The sequence below is a fragment of the Haplochromis burtoni genome, unplaced genomic scaffold, assembly GCF_018398535.1.
Source record: "Haplochromis burtoni strain Fernald_Lab_line unplaced genomic scaffold, NCSU_Asbu1 Contig_66, whole genome shotgun sequence".
Lineage (NCBI taxonomy): Eukaryota > Metazoa > Chordata > Actinopteri > Cichliformes > Cichlidae > Haplochromis > Haplochromis burtoni.
In genome coordinates, this window is record NW_024582427.1 from 241,865 (window position 1) to 263,647 (window position 21,783).

At 42.1% G+C, this 21,783-nt stretch overlaps 1 protein-coding gene across 9 annotated transcripts in view; it reads left to right on the plus strand.

The window, feature by feature from the left end:
- LOC102313948 (rap guanine nucleotide exchange factor 6) overlaps window positions 1-21,783 on the plus strand; it is a 136,406-nt gene that overhangs the window by 49,828 nt on the left and 64,795 nt on the right. For 3 of the 9 annotated variants that reach the window (XM_042221407.1, XM_042221406.1, XM_042221405.1), the window contains exons 1-2: window positions 1,631-6,732; window positions 7,959-7,976. In XM_042221407.1, the coding sequence (XP_042077341.1) occupies window positions 6,160-6,732; window positions 7,959-7,976 (591 nt within the window). In that variant the 5' untranslated portion in view covers window positions 1,631-6,159. Of the gene's footprint in view, window positions 1-97; window positions 168-1,628; window positions 6,733-7,958; window positions 20,014-21,783 lie in introns of those variants that run through there. The other 6 variants (XM_042221410.1, XM_042221411.1, XM_042221409.1 and 3 more) reach the window with 5 other exon arrangements.

The following is a 21,783-nucleotide window of genomic DNA, read 5'->3' on the forward strand; positions in this document are numbered from 1 at the left end:
GTTTCTACTGTCTCTCATGATATTCGTGTCATCTCTGCAGTGTGTTTATTTCTGTTTTAACACTCACTTTTTGTGTGTCGCTACCCTTTCTCCACAGTTTTGGCAAGCAGCTGGGAGGTAGACGAGGCTGTGAATGCATCACTTTGGAGCCATCAGAAATGATTGTGGTGAGTAGAGACACAGTCTCTTGTTCTCCCTCTCTGTTTTAGACTCGGTCTGTCTTTTGTCCCTCTCCCAAGCCCTTTTATCCTCCCATGCACTCTCCCATCTCTGGGCTTTGATAATATTTCTATTTTTCTATCTTTATTTGATGTCTGCAGTACCTTTCCCCCTCCCTCCATTGTCATTGTCCTGATCACCCTTTTCATCTTCTTTTTGCCCATTTCTGTTCTTTCTTCTCTGTTCTCTGCATTTTCATATAGCATAAGCATTATCTACATCTTCAGTATTATAAAGGACCATATTTTTAATTGATATTACATCTAGAAGGTTATACGCTCTCTGTTCAGACTCTGCTTCAAAACGGATTGGACAGCGCTTAACAGTGCAAATCGATACTGAGACAAGCATCCTGCAAAAGCAACCCAAGAGATTGTCAAGACAAAGAGATACTAAAGTATCCGAGGCTGTGTTAAAAAGATTTCTTATATTTAAAACGATGTAAGTTTGTCCAGTTAATTTTGGTTTACCCAGCACTCTATCGCATGGTAACACCAGGATCCATGCTGTTTACTTCACCTGTCTGTGGTTTTAATTTAGTGTCTTTCAATATCACAAAGACTTCATTCAGGTCAAGTTTGCCATAACATTTAGTATATAAGAATGTTGTTTTTGTTTGCCTCCACAAGGTCGCGTACAAATTTCTGTCCTCTTCCTACCTAATAGTTCTTCCTGCTCTCATTTTCCTCTTTTGCCTGAGCTTTGTCTGAGGGACTAGAAGGATATGATGGGATGAGATAAGCTGCAAAGTTTTATACAAAAAGAGGACAGGTAACACCAGTTCCACTGATGCTATTGAATAGGAAATAAAGAAATAAACTAAATAAATTTAACCCCAGATAACCCCCAGATAATCTGGTTGTTTTGGTGCACAGTGCTCTGTAGCAGAGTTGGAACAGGTTGTCTCCAGGGTGCGATGGGTCAGCAGTTATGATACCTGTCTATTTCCTGATTTACAGTTTCTGAATAGAGGGCAATTGAGCACTCTTGTTCTTTTGCAGTCTGTCCATTTTAGTCTCTTCTTGTCCTTTTTGGTGTTTGATCCAAACCATACAGTGGTGGATGTGCAGAGAACACACTGGATTATTTCAGACTAGAAATCAGTTGATTTAAGTAAGTAGCAAATGATTATCAAGCCAGTTAAGCTAATGCTAACACACATCTATGCTTTGATTGTGTGTGGTGTTTCTAAAGAAGGAACATGTAAAAACTGGTGGATGTTGTAAATTAAATAATGGTGCAAAACAAAGCTTTAGCCAGCCTGTAGTTTAGCTAACTAGCCCTTCAGCAACTACAATATAGAAGTTAAAGTACCTGTTGTGTTTTGCAGAGATAAAGAACAGGACAATTATGCAAGAGTAACAAAGTAGCAACTGGGCCACTGTGTTGGTTTTTTTTTTCCGTTTTTTCCCCCCCCCCCCATTGTTGCCCTTTCTCGGCTTCACCCAGTGGCTCTCCTTATCTCCTCGGCTCTTTTAAGATTGGTGGGAAGGGTGTTATCATATGACAAAAAAAAGCTTTCAGCACTCACATGTTCTTTGTGGCTTTTGGAAACCCTGCCCCAATAGTCTCAGGGACATCAGAACTTTCCTGGAAATGTTCTGCAGTGGAAAAAAAAGATGACAATAGTAAGGTGCTCTTTCAGCAAGGCGCCTAATCTTGAACTACACCCATGGGCCCATTCAGAGGCGATTGCTATGGTAACAGAGAGCAGCGATACTGACAGTCTTCCAGGTATGATTGTGTGATAGTTTGTGAATATGAAGTGCGGCATTGGGAAGAAGAGCCTGTGAATTTAGTCCACTCATTTGCCCGGGGCACGAGAGATACATTTAAATTCAATTTAATTGTGAAAAGAAGAGTGTGTGGCTGAGGGAATAAAATTGGTTTGAATTAAACTGGCCTTTGAATTAAATCACTGAATTAAACAGTTCACTGTGTGTGTCACACACAGTGAGTGAAGAGAGGTGGGTGAGGGTTAGAAAGAGACCAAATGAACCAGCTTATCAGAACCTTAGAAAGGACACAAGTTTTCTTGCTTCTTTGTATATGACTGTTTTTAAGTTACAAACAGCACTGCCTTGGAAAAGAAACTCTGAAGCAAGGCTGAATGATAATATGGAAACTATGGTGTGCTATATAGACAAAAGAATCTGGCCTTACTTCTTAACCTTTGAATTTAGGTTTGTTTAGTCAAGCGCATAGCCACGCAGTCTGCCTTTACAAACATTTGTGAATCGATGAGCTCGCTGAATTCCAGCTTGGTACTTTAATAGCATGCCAGATTCCTTCTCTCCTAGATATTCCATGATAAACTGTAAGTGGAAGCTTTTAGGAACCACAGGAACTCAGCCATGAAGTGTCAGACCACATGAAGTCACAGAGTGGGGTCATTTCACTTGATAACTGTAGAGTTCCAACCTTCCTCTGACATTAACATCAGCACAAGAAACTGTGTGCTGTGAGCTTCGTGACATGGGTTTCCAACGCTAAAGAGCTACTATAGGTTTAATTTATTGGTGGCCCAAGAAATAACGTATGTCTGTATGCCAATTCAAAGAGCAATAAAAAAACAAGACCATCTTAGAGTGGTTGATAAATAATATCTGGAAAGCATTGTTCAAAAGGACCCCAGTAAGTTAAAACTAAAGAATTATTGAATAACCACTTTTTTGTATTGAAAATACCAAGAAATGCTAATCGAAACACACACTTTTATGCACACATGGGTAAATACTCAAGTGGGCAGAGGGACTGCGGTCCAGTCACACTGCATTGCAGCCAATCGGCTAATTAGGACCATGGGAATAGTAGAGGGAATATAATCTGTAGCTTTCGTCATGACTCTGGTCACAGGATGACAGGGACTGACATTCAAAGACTGACAGGGTGGGGTTGTTTGTGTGTGTGTGTTTGTGTCTGGTTGGGGGAATAGATGAAATTAAAAAGAAGCACGCAGCGAGTAAGGAATGAAAAAACTGAGAAAAAAAAATAGCCGATGATGCATGCTGCCAGGCAAATGATCAGATAGACGGAGTGGAATGTAAACCGGGAGATGAGTCGACGTGAAGTTAGTCACACAGGCATATTAAAATGTTTAGAGGAAGCGGGAAACTTAATATAGAAGTGAGTGTCGGTCAGAAACATAACTGGTGGTCATGGGACAGAATGGGTTATAATCAGTCGAGGAGACAGTGAGCCATGTGTATTACAGGCTCACAGGATGAATGTGAAAGTGTAACCTTCCCCTCCAGAATTTTTTGTGTGTAACCTTCAGGCTGTCTGTCTCATGAGCCTCGTTAAAATGAGGCGAGATGACATTTTTCACCGTGAGAAGGGGCACATTGATACCAATCCAGGCTCCTTTTACAACCGTTATTTGGTATTTTATTGCTGAACTATCCGTCACGCAGTTGTTTTAGAGACCATGACAGCTAAACTACCCACAACCCAGTTTTTACTCGGTATATTAGAGCAGAACTCCCTGAGACAAGGTTTTTCTTCTGTGTGTTACAACCCAGAGCAGCTGTTGAGTCTCTTTTCTACTGACAGAAAATCTTTGGGTCAAGCTTCACTTTCTTTCTATATTAGTTGTTTTTTCTTATTGTTTTACCTTCATAGATTTTATTCTATGCGACTACATGAAGGCTAACAGCACAAACGGCAGTCGCTTAAGGCTGTTCTTCAACCCTCTTCGACTTTTCTCAGCACAGAAGCAGTAGTCATCCCCACCACTCTTTGCGGCTGATCATGGGTCTTTATTAAGAACTGTATCAGTGACTGACACATGACTGACCTGAAGAGGGAAAAAAACACACACAGTGGTCACATACAAAGACGCCATTTGTGGTGTACATGCGCTATGGTGAAATCTCTGATAGTAAACACATTATTGCGAGATGAAAGGCTGAAGAAAACATTTCCTATCGGATCTTCCCAAACAGTTTGATCTTTTTTTCATATATACTGTACAAGGCTGTACAAAAGTCTTTGGCAAAATGAGAAATGAGTGCAAACCTGAAAGGAAATACATTATTTCTAGTAAATATAGAAATAATAGCAGAGCCTATACAGCTCTGATGAGCTTGAAAATAGGGATTTCATAGTCAACTAAAAAAAATGAAAAATGTGATTAACTGACTCGTCTAAAACGAAGAAACACTCAGATATCAAGTTAAATTTGCAAACTGTTTAATGTCAAAATCTCTCGCTTGTTACTAAAATATGACAAATTAACATCCAAGAAGTGTAGCGCGTCGCGCCGTTCATTATGAATGATGCGTGCTGTTGGAAAATTCATGACAACCACTCAAATAGAAGTTAAAATTTAAAGTAACAAAATGATAAATCATCCATCCTTCTGTTGTGTTCTCCCTGTTCTCCCTTTTTTTGTGATTGGCCCGAAGATATAAATTAAAGTTAGTTTGGTTGTTTGCTAGGTTGTCTGTCACGTGTAGTCCAAGAATGGAGAAAATAGATGCATGCAAATATGCATGTGCAGCACTTATGAGTTAACAGTCCTTGAGATTATTATGTAATCCTACCTGGGGAAAAAATCGTACAGGGGGGGATTTCAGATTAAGATTAAGGGGGGGATGGATGGAAAGAAGGTCACACTTAAACACGTTAAAACGTCACCTTACACTTTTACCATTTTTATTGATAAAGAAACATTACACATGTTTAAAAGTGTCATAATATTTAGTCAGGATAAAGTAGGGAAAAAAATGGTGGTAGCAGGATGACAAAGTCACAACAAAACCTAAAGACAGGAATTAGGACTTTGTTTGGGGACTGTTGGTCTGAGCACTCTATCCATGCACAGTAAAGGCAATGGATTGATGTTACTGTATTTGCCAGCATGCTCTGACAAATGTTTTTTATGCTTGAGTGCATGAAAACATAGTAAACAAAGCTACTGTTGAGTCTCTTTTGCTTCTGGCTGCCCACTTTAGGGGGTGCTAAAACTTAAATCTTAAATCTTTAGGTGCGGGAAGTGATCTTTCCTGACTTCAGGCTAATATTAGCGTGGCAGGACCACACATGAACACAAATTTTGACAAGGAAAAAAATCGAAAACACTATAATTTTCTCTGATTCATGAACTGCCATGACTTAGACATTGTTATATAACCAGAGAGTGTGAGACTCAGAGAAACTAGCACAAAACTGATACTGAAATACAAGATAATTTAAAAAAAAAAAAAGTTGAAAAAGCTAAGTTGAAAACAAATCCAAGAGCCTTGGGAAAGAAAATGAAGGCAGAGGAGCTGGGTTACATCATTTATTTATTGAAAAAGTCCGTTCATTGCTGGGATAATAAGATTGTTGACTTCACTTAGCATTATGCAACGAAGAAAGAAAACAAATTCCTCCTACAACAACAGACTCGCACAAAAAGGGAATGAATTGTATGGCCGGAATCTGTGTGCTCTGCTGTTTTTCTTTTTTTTTTTTCTTCCTGCCTGATGAGGATATTTGTGTATTTACGGTTTCCTGGAGGAAACTGGTGGCTCAGTGTGTGCTTTGTGCGCGTGTCATACAGAGTCGGAGAGCGAGCGAGCGACCATGTGAGCAAGCCTGTCAGTATGCAACATGTCGAGCAGATGAACTCTGTCTCGAGGAGGACTACTCTCGCCAAGTTTGAGAAAGGAGGAGATGCGGCGCTCGTTCTTCTGCCCTCGTCGTCGATTTGTTTGTTTCTTCATTTAATTTACTTGCCTTGTTTTCTCTCTTATTCTGGAGGAGTGACCCAGAGGATGAAATGTCGTGGGATCCCCCAGGATTTTGGACCTTGTCTTAAATTTTGGACGCTGCACTTCTATTCATCTTTTGTATAAAAGGGTTTCCCCGCTGTTTTTTTTCTTCTTGTTCTTCCCTTCTCCCCCTTGTGGTATTTCCTGCTTTTATGTGTTGTTCTGGTCCCCTTCTTGAGTCCAGATGAGTGTGCTCCGCTGGCACCGGCTCTCTGCGCTCTGGAAGAACTGGATGTTCAACCAGGAGCCAGCAGAAGAGCAGGACCAGATCCCAGAAGCCCTAGGGCCCGAAGCAGAGCCACGGGGGGAGAAAGGGAACGAATTCAAGGATCACAACTCAGATTTGGAGAGCGTCACAGAATCTAAGACCCAAAGTTTGGGTTATAAGAAGCAGAGATCCGAATCTGACAGCCAGAATGTGGAATATAACAATCTGAACACACTCCCTAAGATCCAGAAGTCTGAACTGTTGAAACGTAGCTGTTCTGAGCCGTGCTCTCAGGTCACATACGCTGAGGATCGATCTTCCAGCTACCCCCAGACACCCGAAGGTTGTGGGGGCAAATCCCGTCAAAGTTTCTGCTCTGAGCAGAGTGTTCCCTGTATATTGCAGGTGGATAACGGCAGCGAGGGGGACGACAGCTTCTTGCAGAGGGAGGGTTCCCAACGGCGGTCCAGACGGCGCTTCAGAAGGGTCAACCCCAGGGGAGAGCGGGAACTCATCACAGACGGCCAAGACCCCGCCAGCTACAACACGGTAAGAATAAAAGCTTTATTAACAGCAAAGGCTAATGCTAACCACCCTCAGCATTTACAGTATTGACATGTTGCTTCTGTGTAAGTGGGAAGGCAATCAAAACGTACTCTTTGCCTCTTTCCAGTAGATCGCTTACACTGAGGCTGGTTGGGTTTTATATGTTTAAACAACTACTGTTTTTTCAGGGTCCTTTAAAGATCTTCACACATTTGGTTCTCTGAAGCTCGCTGACACCCCAACTATAATCATTAGCTTCAGTTTTAAAGTATCCTTGTGATGTGCACAGTGTGCAGAGAGCAGTTCATTCTCAATAAAGTTTTGGTTTAATGAATTAAAGAATAAGATGACAAAAGCACCATAAAGCTAGAGGGGGATGGTAAAGCGTATGGGGAAACACTGTTTCGCAGTTTGCATGCATTGCTCTGGTATTTAACTTATTTGTCAATGCCACAGAGAAAACAAATGCCGGAGGCATTGCTGTCTAACGTGCATAAAAGCTGAATTTTGTTAGGAAAAACAACGTTTCTCTGAAGGTCTGTTGAACCAAAGTTGTGTAGGAAAAGTATTAAAGCTGAGCGTGTAGGAACTTCCCTCTCTGCGATAGCATCACTGTGGCCAGAAGTGTGTCAGTTACAGTTTTAACTAATCACTAGAAGCCACGCTTTGCCACACACAGTCACAAAGGCGCGCACACACAAACGAACTTCCACACTCAGGTCATATGCACACTTTTCCCAGCTCGTGCAAAGCTCCCCGGAGCATTGCGACGGGGCTTAATGCAGAGTTTAAAGCGTCCTCTGTCGACCCTACCTGCCTCTGTGGTCTCATGGTGATTGTTCCACTTTTTAAAATTACATTTCTAGCCTTCAGCGTCGCCGAATCCCACCACATTCTTTTCTGTGACTGCCCTTTATTATGTAAAGGCTATCTGCTCAGATGTGCTAGCGCAGCGCTGCTCCAGAGAAGCAGGACTAAAACAAATGAGAAATATAGAGAATTACTTTAGGAGTGCATGGAATTGGAGCAATATTGGACAGCAAAGACTCAACTGACACAAGGGATTGTTGTTCTTTGACATGTGTTGCACAGTGGTGCGCTTGCCTTTGTTCATTAAGAATACAATGATGTCTTATGTTGTGCTAATTTCACTTTGACAAGATGTAGTTTGCATAATTTGCTGTTGTGACTATTTCTTGTTTCTCTTCCCTTTTCATGCAACCGCTCAGGATTATGTCAACAACCAGGTAGGATGAAATACAAGACATGAAACTTTTCTGCCTGTGTGTCTGTCTGTGTCGGGCGTTTTGTGTTCATGTCTCTGTCATGTATGTGTTCAGTGTGCTTGAGCGTGCATGGCTGTTTATATGAGTCACTTTGGGTTCAGGCACCTGTTTAGAAACTGGCAGTCCTGTGGGGGGGGGGGAGGTTGTCGTCGTCATATTTAGAGGCTGCCACACACACGCACACTGTGCTGTCTGCTGACACTGTGGGTGGCAGATAGGAATAAACAGACAGAGGAATTAACAGATGCATGCCGGGAACAACATTGCCTTGCTAGGCAGAGATGGGTTTAATGTAATAGTGTAAGTTTCAGATTCCCCCTCACATGGAAGTCACATCATTGGCACATGTCCCTCGAAAGTGGAAACTTGTGATTTGTTTTGTGCGATGAGGGCTGTCGGTGGCACAAGTTGGAAATTTCCACACATTACCCCACAAAATAATAATAAAAATCAATGCTTATTATGCCCCGATAGTCCAATCAAATCAGTCGTCATTTGTGACATAAAGGAGTTGCTTTAGAAGTGAGAAGCTTCTACTTGGCTTCAGATGAAACAGACACGTTAGCTTAAGTTCTGTGTCTGCTGCTGTGGAGAACAAGGTTTATTGATTTGCTGATTGATCATTGGGTCAGGATTTAAAGGTGACACTTTTCCCTTTGTAAAGCAGCTGGGCTAATGAGAAAAAATCATCCATGGTTTTCCTGTGAGACGCACGCAGTGTAATGTTAATGCGTCTGCGCCGGCGATGGCCGTTGCCGGAGGAGTAATGTTTTCACGTCGTCTGTCCATCCATCTGTCTTTCCGTGCGCTCCGTTTGTGCGAACACATCATCTCAGCAACACCTTCAGGGTACATCTTCAGATTTTGTGCAAATGTTCACCCGAACTCAAAGATGAACTCATTACATTTTGGTCCTCAAAGGTCAGAGTCACTGTGACCTCACGTCTTTCCCATTGTTATGTATATGATACAACAGGGATTCCTTTCACGAGGGCACAAACATCCACTTGGATTTGAGCCTTACTGGTTTGAATGATGATCATGTCAATGCGTTTGTGGCCACAAATCAAATCGCATGGTAGCATAAAACTGTCTGTAACAGGGGTCTCGAACATGCACGCGCCTCTTTGGCCCATCTCCAGTGACTTTGTGTGGCACTGACAGATAAACAAAGACGTAAACAGAGGTCGATATTGATCATTTGTAATTAGCATTGTAAGTAATTCTCTACAATCTGAAATTGTAAAGCTCTTTAGTTTACAAACCAAAAACAAAAAAAGGTTTTGATATTTTTATTTTCACACTTATTATTTGCATCATAGCCCACATCCGTCACTTGATGCCTTTTAAGTTCTCTGAACCTCAATAGCAGCAGCTAACACAGATGTATTCACTTAAATAGCTCGTCCTGAATTCAGCTGACTTTGAACTCCAATAAATCCTAAGAGGTTTGAAGAGGTAAATAGAGAGTTTAAAAATGTGTGGACAGCTTTCTTTGCTTTCGCTGCCAACGCTGTGACGAGGCTCGTCGGTATGCTTTATCCGCAGCTGGTCTGTTAGGATTTTTATTTTGGTATTTTAGTGTTCTTGTCAAAATCTGCCCAAAAGTGGCTCTTTTATGTGATAAAAGCTTGCCGACGCCTGTTCTCACAGGGAAACTTGATAAAATGCTGACACTATTTATCTAAAAGGTCAAAGGTCAAGCCGTGACAGACATGGATGTATACTCTAACTTGATTAGTTGGTGGCTGCTTACAAATATGAGACAGGGATTCTGTTTCTTTTTGTTTGTTTTCTGTTTTTTTTTTTTTTTTCTGGTTTCCCATTTGCGATGATATAGTGACAGCATGTGGATAAAACCCCTTTCTGTAAATGCATATTGTACATACACACGCTCAAAGCAGCGCTGTGGTTCTGGCAGTGGATCAGAGGATGTTGTTTAGAGGCCTTATTGAACCATAATAACATCAGTAATCCATTATCGCTGCTCTGTGCTGGTGTCTGGTGTGTCTTGCTCGCTCTTAATAGCTTCTGTTGGAGTGAATGAAGTTCCTGAAGCTATGAATTACGACGAGCCCAAAAAGATGATTCACAAAAACCCCGAAAAGGGGTATTTCTCCTAAACGAAGAATGCAACACAATAATTACAGTAATTATTATAAATCAAACCAATGAGTTGGGCTGCTGGCTTTAAATTTTAAAGTTTCAGAGGCAGAGAAAGATAAATGTCTGTGAGATCGATGTTTATTTTATTACCCACTGTTACTTCTTTTATTCTGTGTGATGACTGATACGGCTGCGATTGATCCAGAAACCTGACTCCTCTCTGCCAGCGAGGTGCTAGACAGAAGCTCCTGCGCTCTCTTATTACTATAACAGACCACTGGGATTTACTGATGACTCAGATTCACACACCCCCCCCACACACACACACACGTGTACACACACACACACATTCACATGCTGCACAGATACAGAGTCACTTCATTTAGACATCAGATGCTTCACCGGGTTACTGCCTTTCTCCTGCCGGGCTGGATAGATAGATGAACCCATCACCTCATTTGCCTTGCGGGGGAAACCTGCTCTATGGGCTTTTTAGAGCCAGGCCACTCCATGGAACCCCGGGATCATTAATTTAACATGATGCAGGTTCAGCCATCTGCACAGTTCACCACTAGAATAAAATCAGGAGAGTGTTGTTATGCTTCTTTTTCTTTTCTCCTCACCAGTTGGGCCACTTTCTCAGTTTAACTCGTGATTTTTCAGAAAAAATAAAAGCAGGTTGCCACGTGCAGGTGTTTGGCACATTCGATTTGCTTTCAAAGTCTTTGTTTTGAACATTTTGTTTTGGGGCTCGTTTGTCACTGTCTATGTGTGTGAACTTGTGATCATGCTTTTGGAGCATGAAGCAGCATCCTCTCAGCTGCTGAGTGTCGCTACACAACAGATCGGAAACACTCGTCTCTTGCAACGGCTGTGGTTACTTAACATCCTGGAGGCAAAACGTCTGACGTCTGCTGCTTTTTCTTCTTTTTTTCCTTTTCTCTCCACTCTACAAAACACGTTAGCATTCGTTTTTAATCTCACACTAAAAATGAGCCGAGTATGCAAAACTGCATTACTAACGAGAAACATCGGGCACTGATGTACTACTGTTAATTCCTCTAGATGGGGGGGGAAGACTGAAAGCTTCAGCTTCCTGAAGCCTAAAGTTGTATTTAAGACTATTGTAGTCACGTTCCACTGTCAGGTTGCCTTTACTGGAAGGCGCTGCACACAGGAAGGAGCAAATCGCACCAGTCTTGTTCCTAAATTGCAGCAACCCACACTGAGCGTGACGTGTAGCTAGACATGAATGAATGTTATTTATTTCCTCTTTTTACACTGTTAACTGGTTGAGTGGACTACAAGCACCACTTGGGACCGTACACCTCTATCAGTATTTTGTGTTATACAAAATTACAGATGCAGTTTTGACTGCTGGGCCTTATTTTTTATTTATTGGTGATTGTGTGATTTGGGCGTAAGGAAAACAAATTTTGTCTCTTACAAACACACCTCCCATTGCTTAAAAGCTTGATTAAATTGTTTGTATTGTATTACCCATTTAAGACTTTCATTATATTATAGAGTTTCCGTTTAATGGTCCATTAGGAGTGACTTTAACGCGGTGATGTCGTCTTCAGCTGTATCATTTTAACTCAATTTGATGAGCTTGTGCTTGTCATGCAGCTGCAGTACTTAGGTTACCTCACTGCTTAGAATCAGGTTAAATCTAAGGTTGCATTCCTCATGCGGTGACTAGGTGTGACTCATACACATGCTTTGTCATAGCAGTGTCAACCTGGGGATGTGAGAAGTATTGCTCTGCATCATCCTTCACCTTCCCCTGAGATTGGAAAATCACTAAGATGAGGCGACACAAAGATGCTTTCTCATGTTTGGTTGCTGTTTTTGATTAGACGGGTCTGCTAACCAGGCCTGGGAGTTTCTGTGATTTTTCTCCTTGGCTGGGGAAAATTTCTCTAACTTCCAACAGGCTGGTTTTAGCTCACCAAGCAGAGTTTGTCTTGGCATTGCACACTGATGAAGTTGTTAAATTTCCGATAATATTCCTGGCTTGGTTCTCGTTGTCATTAGTGTGCTTGCGTGCGTGGTTTCACAAAGCTCACGTGTGCCATGTGTATGCTTAATTCATAATGTTTCGGGGATGTGTCTGGCTTTTCAGTTTTGCTTCACATCCGTGGATTTAAATGTCCATACGTCCATTATGGCACCTTCGTGGATTTCTTATGTAGAGCATATTTGCAATGCAAACTATTTAACTTGATATGCTGACATTTTTCCCCCCATTTACATATCAATAAGGCATAAAAATACACGATACCTGCATTCTCTTATGCCAAATTATTTGTAATAATTCAAATCATTGCCACATTACATTTGCTCCTAATTTTTCCTTTTAGTAAAGTATCCAAATAAATAATCGGCAGGACAGGATTTTAAAGGGCAAGCGAAAATCCTGTTGGCATTCAGCAGCCAAGGAAAGAGAATCCTCCTGACGAGAGGAGTGACAGCTTTATTTTGATGTAGATTGTCAAATGTCTTCTCACTCTCACACATTTTGTAAGGCAGAGATGCCATAACAGCAACCTTTAAAAATACCTAAGAGGGAGGGGAAAGGGGAGGGCAGGTAGGATAGAGCAGAATGGGAAAATAGAAGTAGGCATAAGATGACAAGCATGAAGTGGTGAAAAGCAAATGGAATGATAAGTTAACAGGGACTAAAAAAAGATACTGTGAGATCTTGTATATATGCATGAGAAGTTGGCTGAAATGAAGCAGAGGGGTTACGGAAGGAACAAGGAATGTGAAACAGGGGTTGACAGTTTATGGAAAAGATGAGTGGGTTTGCAGCTGAAGGTGGAGCGGTAAGTTGTGGGGATGGAGAGCTGAGGCAGAAAGGTAAGGTTGTGGGAAGGTCACATGGGAGTGAAGGAAGTGGGAGGATGGGGTGAGGAGAAAGCAAGGTCAGAAGTGGGGGTTTTACAAGGGACCAAAGGAGTGAGAAGAAGACTAACTGGGGTAAATGGTAAACATAATTTGTGAAGTTATTTAAGTGTTAATGAGTGACATATTTTCACACAAATAGCCGTCAGGGTGCAGCAGTCCTCTGTTTACGTCCTCAAAATCTGACTCAGCTAAGTGTTGAAGGAGCTGAATGGTGCCCCGGCCCTCCTGCTGCTGCTGGAGTCCCGCTGCACTCATTGTTATGCACAGAGCACACACGAATACACAGGTTTTCTGTGAGCTGCATGCCCGCTTTCTTAGCATGACACAACAAGTACAAGGCATTTATTTCCACTGGCTTTCAAACGTCGGCAGACATCGTGATCGCGTACATGCGGAGTATAGTATGCTGGGCAGCACAGTGTACCAGTGGGGCACTGTCTGCGGCTGTTGTTGCTGCTAATTTTAGGGATTACATCAGCAGCACTAAGATGACAACCTTGTTGAACTCTCGCGCCGTATTTCTCTCTGCTTCATCTCTTCTCCTCCTCCTTCCAGCTCTCCTTCCTTCCTTTCCTTTCTCTCTTCTCTTCCTACCGGTTCCCCTTCCATCATCTTTCCTGCTTGCTCGTCCGCCCCCCATTTAACCTTACTGCGTATGTTTTCTGGGCTTTTCCCTTTTTTTTTTTAATGCTTTCCTAGAAATTGAACACAAGCTACACTTTCGATTTTCATCAGCTCTCACTAGATCTGAGTGTTTATAACTTAATCTTAATGTGTAAAGGTAGGCAGTGTGAGCTGGAGGACATTTGAGCCTCTCTACAGTTCATTTTGTCTAAAAGGCTCCGCACCAGAGCAGGGGAACAGAATCAAAGTGTCCTGGCAGTAGAAATAAATTGGTGCCGAGCGCTAAAATAAAACACAACCTACATTCTGGAGGAAAAACAAAGGCTTCACTCTTCCTCAACTCCTTTTTCCTTCTCCTCTGTACGCTCCTGTTTGTCTAAATCTTTCACCCACACTCAAACATTTTCTTTCCTCTCGCGTCCTATTCTCTGACTCACTGTCTCCTCTTGGTTGCTGTCAGTATGTCTCCAGTACTGACCTTCGAGTTCTTATTTTTTTTCCGTTTCCTACTTTGTATGATGATGATGATGCTCGCCCATTGTGTACGTCGCATCAGCCTCCGCTTCAAGGTTTCACAGCCCCAGTGAACCTAAAGGTCAAAACAAAGTGTGTGCTTCCAGTTTATCTGGCACATTTGTAAGTTTACCTCTTGCAGCTACTTTCTATGATTTCACTCCCGTTTTTGTCCTTTTATTGGTTTCTTTTTTCGCACCTAGGCTTTCTACACTGCAATCGCCGTCGGCCCTCTCTCTGCAGGGAGAAGTCGGAAAGGGAAGGGCCGGTTTAAATAGCAGGAATTCCTGTCCCGTCTTTCTGACAGACAGGCAAACACGGGGCTGAGTGCTTACGCACGGCAACACACATGACCGCGTGGCTGCAGCAGGCAGATTCTCTTAATTGAGTCTCTGTGCAGCATACTTGAATGCGTGTGTCTGTTTGTCTGCAACCGACTTGCTGTGCTTTGTGTCCTGCTGAATACGAGCAAGGGATCAGACTTGATTTCGAGCAGTGGCGCAGCCCTGTTAGCTGGTGTGAGGGGGCATTATAATAGCAACTAAAGGCACAGAGTCAATGTGAACTAATCGCTGATGTTTCTGTGCAGTGTTGATTGGTTGCACCGGCCAATAACTTTCAATAACTCAGCACTTCTTTGTGAACACATGTCTGTGTGTTAAAGAGCTGCAGCAGCTTTAGTCAATGGATTCCTTTTAATTAGACTGGCAGAACTGATCGGCTGTGAGCACAAGCTAGCTGAAGACAACATATGCAGATGACCGCTCTCTGTTGGGATGCATGTGTATACAAATTAGTGTGTAGTGTCCCACGGGGCATTTTTCTCAGTAGCATCACGCTGAATGATAAAACAGATACAGGGCCCCGCTCTGTAATCACTGATCCACACACCGCCTCTGTGAGTGTGTTTAGTCAGTGCTTGAGTTACTCATATGTTCCAGATTTAAAACTCTTTTCCTATCTTTGATCTCTCATTTTCTCTGTGTTGCTTTTTCCCCCTATCCTTCTGCATCGTTCTCTAGTCTTCACTCATACATCTTCGGCCTCTTTAGATCCATCCCAGTATTTGTTTTCTGTCTCACTTTTCTCTCTGGGCCTCATCCAGAAAGCACTTACCTTACCAGACAGCTGCACACACACGCACAGACACTCAGTCGCAGGCCGGCTGTTCCAGGAAGCGTTTCCTGCGTGACGTGTTTCCTGCTCCGTGTTTTGAAGACACATTCCACATCTATGTACAGTTACAGTAAACGGTCGTCTGAGAAGTCGTGCTCAGACTACGGCGCTCGTCTTTACTTTTTCTTTTTCAGTTTGAGCTGAATGAGTCACACGGCGAGACGACTGACTCCTCTGAACTTGTCTTGTTTTGAAAGTGCTTAATGGTGTGCTTCTGCAGGCTGCTATGTGGGACTTTTTCTTGTTATGGAAGTTTTATGAAAGTCTTTCCAAACGTGTGGATGTATTTTTATTTATCTTCATTCACAAACCCACCAGGTTATCAAATCTCCAGAATAGCGAGTATTATTAAAAAAAAGAAGAAGAAGAAGAAGAATTTGAGTTATTTGTTTTTTATTTTTCAGTATGAGGGAAGCATGATTGAATGAGTGCTACATTTCAGAGTGACTACAGTGAATATTACTGAAGAGGAAACCTTTTGGTGACTTTACTACATTCATCTTGCATCCTTTGACTTGTAGGACTTATGCGCAGTTTCCAGGTTCTTGCAACCTTCATTGAAAGTTTCTTTTTGAATTTTACTGTACGCTAGTGTCATTTATATATATTTTTTTTATTTTCCTGCCATTGTGTCATCTAACACACCACAACTGCCACACCCACATGTGTAAGATTGATCTGATATTTTTCAGTGAGCAGCAGAGATTTGTTTTCCTCTCCTGAGTCACATGAAATAAAATAGATAAACGGATTAATAATAAGAATTAATGTGTTCCCTCAATTATTGATAAACACATCATCAAAAGTTTAGTTGCTAATGATTATTAATGAATCTGTATTTCTGCTCTAAATGTGGACTGGACTGGCATTAATGTAGTATTTTTCTTATCATACTGACCACTCAAACCACTTCAGACTACAAGCCACGTTAAACTCTTCTTCCTCTACTTCTTCTTCTGCTGCTTCTCCTTTTGACCGCTCCCTCTAAGCAGGTTATCTTCCTCTCTCTCTCACATCCACCTTCTGCATGTCCTCGTTCTCTGCATCCATGAATCTCCTCTGTGGTCTTCCTCTTTTCCTCTTGCCTGGCAGCTCCTTCTTCAGCATCCTTTATCCGGTCCTTCTGCACATGTCTAAACGGTCTCTATCTGAGGTTTTGCTGAGGTTTTGTACGTTAACAAAAATGTTAACGTACATTCAAACAGTTCTTTATTCTGTAGATGTTCAACACTTGATCTGCCTCACCAGTTATTCTAACATCATGTCTTTGGACTGTGAGGCAACAGTGCTAACTGCTTCTAACCATTGTCTGAAACTGTCTTCAGTATGTCCCATCACACCCACGAGAGCTTAATTAGTGCTGGGTCTTTTTTGAGGCTAAGCTAAGAAGATGATGTAGTGCTGCGCATGCTACCCTTCAAAAGGGGATAGACTGCAGCTCGTACACACTGAGACACACATGCTGTCGGATCATGGCTTTCTCTTGCTCGCACACACACACACACACACACACTGTAAACACTCACAGACAGAGCCCTCCATTAGTCCCAGAGTCTTTAATCCAGTCAGTGTTCGGTAATTTCATTCATGTGGAGAGGTGGAGGTTAAAGGGTGTGTGTCTATTTGTGTGTTTCTGTGTGTCTTTGTGTATTTCATCTTTTTAGTCCACTTCAGGCTTAATTCTGTGTCTTTGTCTTTATCCCTCTGTTCCGGTATATGCCTCTGTTTGCCCACTTATCCATTTCAAGCTTTCTTTTCCCCCCCCCTCTCCTCTCTGTCTCTCTTGTACATAACGCTCCTCTGAAGGCTGGGCTCCATGTGCTTCCATCCGATTGGCTGCCGATTAAAACGATGATGTCATTCCTAGTTGGGAGGTGTGTTTCGCCTCCTATGCACACCCACAGAGGAGGGAGAATTGAGGGTAGAAATCCTGGTTCACAGCAGCGAGCAGGGGAGCAAAAAAATAGGAGCGTGGAGAGGGAGTGAGTGGGTGATGTAGACAGACATAAAAAAACAAACAGCATAATGAAGGGAGGAAGGTCAGAAAGACAGGGAGAAATGCCGAGAAAGATTCTCAGCTCTCTGATGTGTCTGATGCAAGCTGGCATCTCTCCTGTGCTCGAGGAGAATCGGCCATTCAGACAGCCAGACAGCTCCTAATGTCTCCTGCTTTCAAATCTTCCCTCCGCTGGCTCATCGTTGTTTGTGCATCAGAACAGCTACAGTATACAGGCTGATATATGATATATGGTGTGGAAAAACACAGATAAACACACATCTTAGAGAAACAAATGTTGCATGTGAAAGTATTGACATCTTTGATCCTGCAGAACATGCGGTTTAAAACAATTTAAAAAAGTGTCTTTATAGGATAGTTTAAAAGGTACAAAAAATAAATAAATTGGAGTAAAAAGAAGGAGTTTGTATTTTGAGTTTGTATGGATCTTTATTTTTCAAAAATTGAACTTATTTAAATTTTCTGACTATTAAAAATTATGCTCTGGGCACTTAAACTTGTTGCAGCTTCCTTAGGAGATGCATGTAAATATGAAAAGAAAACTAGATTATGAGATTTTTAACTGTGTCCTTCATTAAAATAGAAAAAGAAACTCAATGCAAACATTTCAGAATCCAGAGAAAACGAGGATTTTGTACCCCTGAGGTGTTGAGTCACAACTATTGAAATATGAAAGGAAAAAAACCCCAAAATAAACAAAGCGCTGTTTCATGACGTGGGTTTTCAATTTGTTTTTCTTAAGTTTCCACCTCATTTGCTGTCATTAAAAGCATTGTTATTCTAATTAGGAGCTGATTTGGTGTTTGGGGGGAAAAAAGGCTTCCAGTTGTTGAGGTTGCATGTATTGTACGCCTTTTGATTAGAACCTGAAAAAATACTTGTGTCATTCCAACTTTCTTGGGTGGTATCCCACATCTGATGCATAGTAGAATAAACCCCACTCAGGATTATTTGTAGTTCCTGTCAGAACCAGGTCCGCTTCAAATTGTTTACAGCTGCGGTTCTGCTCAGTCTAATGCCTTTATTACCTCAGTATATTTGGCCAGCAGTGTACTGTATTAGAGTGAGTTATCTGTGATTAATGTGTCTTTCCTTGTACTCAAATTCTTTCTACTGTGTCACAAATCTTCTAGATGCGGGGGCTTTTTAAAGGGGGTAAAAGAAAAAACCCCCCAACTATTATCGCCTTGTGCTATTGTGTCACATGTTCACATTCTGCAAAATACAGCCAGTGCCTGTCTGTTTTATCTGATAGGGACTCTGTGATTTATACCCACCCCCCTCTTTTTCTGTGTAATTTATGCGGCATGCTCACAAAGGGGAGGGGGTTGCCTCAATACACTCAGCTTTATGTTACCAGCAGATCAATAAAGATGCTCCCTCGCTTTCCTCTCTATCTGTCTTTCTCATTCTCCCTCTCCGTCCATCTCTCTCTCTCTTTCTCATCCACATGTGCTCAGCAGCCAATACATCTAATGCAGTTTCCCTCTGCTATCTTCATCCCTGCCACCTCCCATCCCATCCCTTTCTCTCCCTTTCCCCCGTCTCTCTCCCTCCCTCGCTGCACAGGTGATGTCATTCTTTTCCAGCTGGATTCTCCTCCCTTCTCCCTCCCTCCCCTCGCGCTCGCTCTCTCCTCCGTTCCCCATTAGCGGCTGGCTCTCCAAAGCGCAGCATCTATCCACAGTAGCTTCTTTTCCCAGGGTTGGGAGGGGGATGAGGAATGCCGGTTTGAGGTGTGAGCGCTAACCCAGGAGGAGAGCTTAAAGCTGGGGTACAAGGAGCAGGATCACTGGCCCCATGCCATGGAGCTGCACTGCTGGGCACACACTTACACCGCTGGAGCTTTATAGGCAGGAAAGAGTTGCAAGGGGCAGAGAGAGGAGTTTGACAGGCAGTGAATGAAGATCAGAGAGAGCTGCAGGCATCGGTCCTGGCTTTTGGGAGGTGAAGGGGGCATTGTTTGGATGACTTGAAGCCTGGCAAGAGGCTCCTTCCCAGGGGGCTGCAGATGCACAAACAAGCCCCCCTCCCCTTTTTTCCCCCCACATTTTTTTTCTTAAATTCAACACTGGCTCATCTACTGAGGAGGGAAATCTGAGCTTCTTAAAGAAGTAAAAGAAATCTTGAAGAGTTGACTTAATGAGTTTTTGCTCTGGACTTTTGACAGACAAACTTGCATATTGAACTGGATGGCTTTATCTTTGGCCATGCAACTTCCTTCTCCTTTGGATTCAGTTTTGTGTATTCAGCAGAATTTTTTTCTTCTTCATTGAGGTTTATCAGCGTCTCTGTTGCAGTCTCTTGACAGAGAGAGAGAGGGAGGGAGAAAGCGTGACATATGAATGGATCTGCGTTGACTTTAAGTCTCTTTCTGTAGTGATATCTGACAGTCATCCAGTGAGGCTTCCGTTTTTTTGTTGGTTTTTTTTACGGCCAAATCAAGGAAGGTTTTTTTTTTCTTTTATTTAAAATAAACCACAGCAGCAAAGAGCGTGGTGTCAGCCTTTGCCCTTCTTTTACTTATTCATTTTTTTTCTTCATCTCTTGGTGAACGAGGGGAAACTTCCCCTCGCTGGCACCCTCCCTCCTGTGGAAATGGCTTTCCTGGTCCGTTGCTATGCCAACTGCTTGCAGCCGTGGTCCTCCAAAGTAAGCGATGTCGTAATCCCTTTTTTGGCCAGTGCCTCTGGCTTAGGATGCTGCCGCCTCTGTGTGTGCATGTGCGTGTGTGTGTGTGTGTGTGTGTTACTGAGCGAAAGATTGGGTGTGGATGAGAGAAACTGAGCTCGATTCATATGCATATGCATTTTATCTGTTTAGAGACGCTTGCATGCTGTGCATGTGGCTGTAATTTGAATTTTAACCAGTGTTCTGCACTGAAAATGACTGATAGCCACAACTACTGGCACCATGCCAAAGCTTTTTCAAGGAGGAATTTAAAAGCTAATAATATGCACAGAATAAAGCTAAAGAAATGTGTCAGTAGTTCAAAAAATAAGACGACTTTGTGTCTATGTGGGGATATGCCTCCTTTTGCTTGGACAGTGCTCAGTCAGCCAGGAGAATGAACCTGATATTAATCTACATTTGATGCTTTGATTTGTTGGAGGCATTTTTTCTGGCTTTGCACCAAATATTGAATTGTTCTCAGCAGCTGCAACAACAAGAGCAAACGGATCAGAGGGGCTTCCAAAATATGTTGCTATGAATTATGTGTTTTGATACCGCTTTTTTATTTTTTTTTTTTATTTTTTTAAACTTTGGCTTATATCATAATTGCAGGTGTTGGTGTAAAGGTGTTGAGCCAGACTGCACTATTTAAAACATGAAAGCGCACATGCACTATTTGTAAAACCTTGAACTGTTTGTCTTTATGGCGAAAAACTCTCCGTGTAAAGTTACAAGCAGTCGAGTCCTTGGTTTGTGCAAAATGACATTTATTGGTGCTTTTCTTTCAGTCGGTGCATACCTGTTAGCCATCTGATCTGGTATGTCTGGTCTGTATGTTGCCTCCCTGATGTCAGCACTGAGCTGGTAATGATGTCGCTATTTGTATAGTTAACAATTACATGTCCTAGTTTGAAGTTCTTAAGATAATTGGCTGGAGGTTGTTCCTGGTGAACTTCTTGGTGAGGAGAGTTGCTACAGTGCAGTGAAGTACCAATTCTGTTCTATTGTTTGTTTCTCTCTTCTCTTTCTCTATTTGAATAATTGAAAAAAGAACCTAGAGGGTTATCTGATGTCTCTGTTCACAGCAGAATGACTGTACCTTCTACCTTATATGTCTGTCTCTTTGGGAGCAAGAGTCTAGGTGCTGAAAGCCTCAGCTTCATTGTGTGTGTGTGTGTGTAGATGCTTTCAGTTGGATGAGTAATAATTAGGTCCCTGGAGATGTAAGGGGATAAAGCGAGAAGATGTTAAGTCTAAGAGAACACATTAAATCTGAACCACACATAGTACAGAACAAACTCTTAAATACCTTGTTACCCTTCTTTATTGCCTTTCCTTCCTTGTGTGTTCCAAATTTTACACGGAGTGCTCGCTGATTACAAGGTATAATGTATCTTCTGCTGAACATAAACCTAAAATCTAATTCTGGAGGGTTTTCTTTTCCTTTTTTGCTCCTTTCACATTATGATAGCTCAACCCCCGCAGCCATGTAAACACTACTTAATGGCAGCATTGTATTCACTTTCAAATTTCCCATAGTTTTCCTTGCATTAGGTTGTATTTTATGAGAACTGAAGGAATGGGATTTTTCAGGCTAATGTCAGTTATCCTGCCAAGTCTGTTTCTGATCAGTCAAATATAGTCGTTAAACTTTAGTCACAATTAATGAATCAGTAGTAAATATAACAAATTCATGACGCTTAAGGGGATTTTTTTTTTGTTTTGGTTTGTTTACTCATTTAAACCACT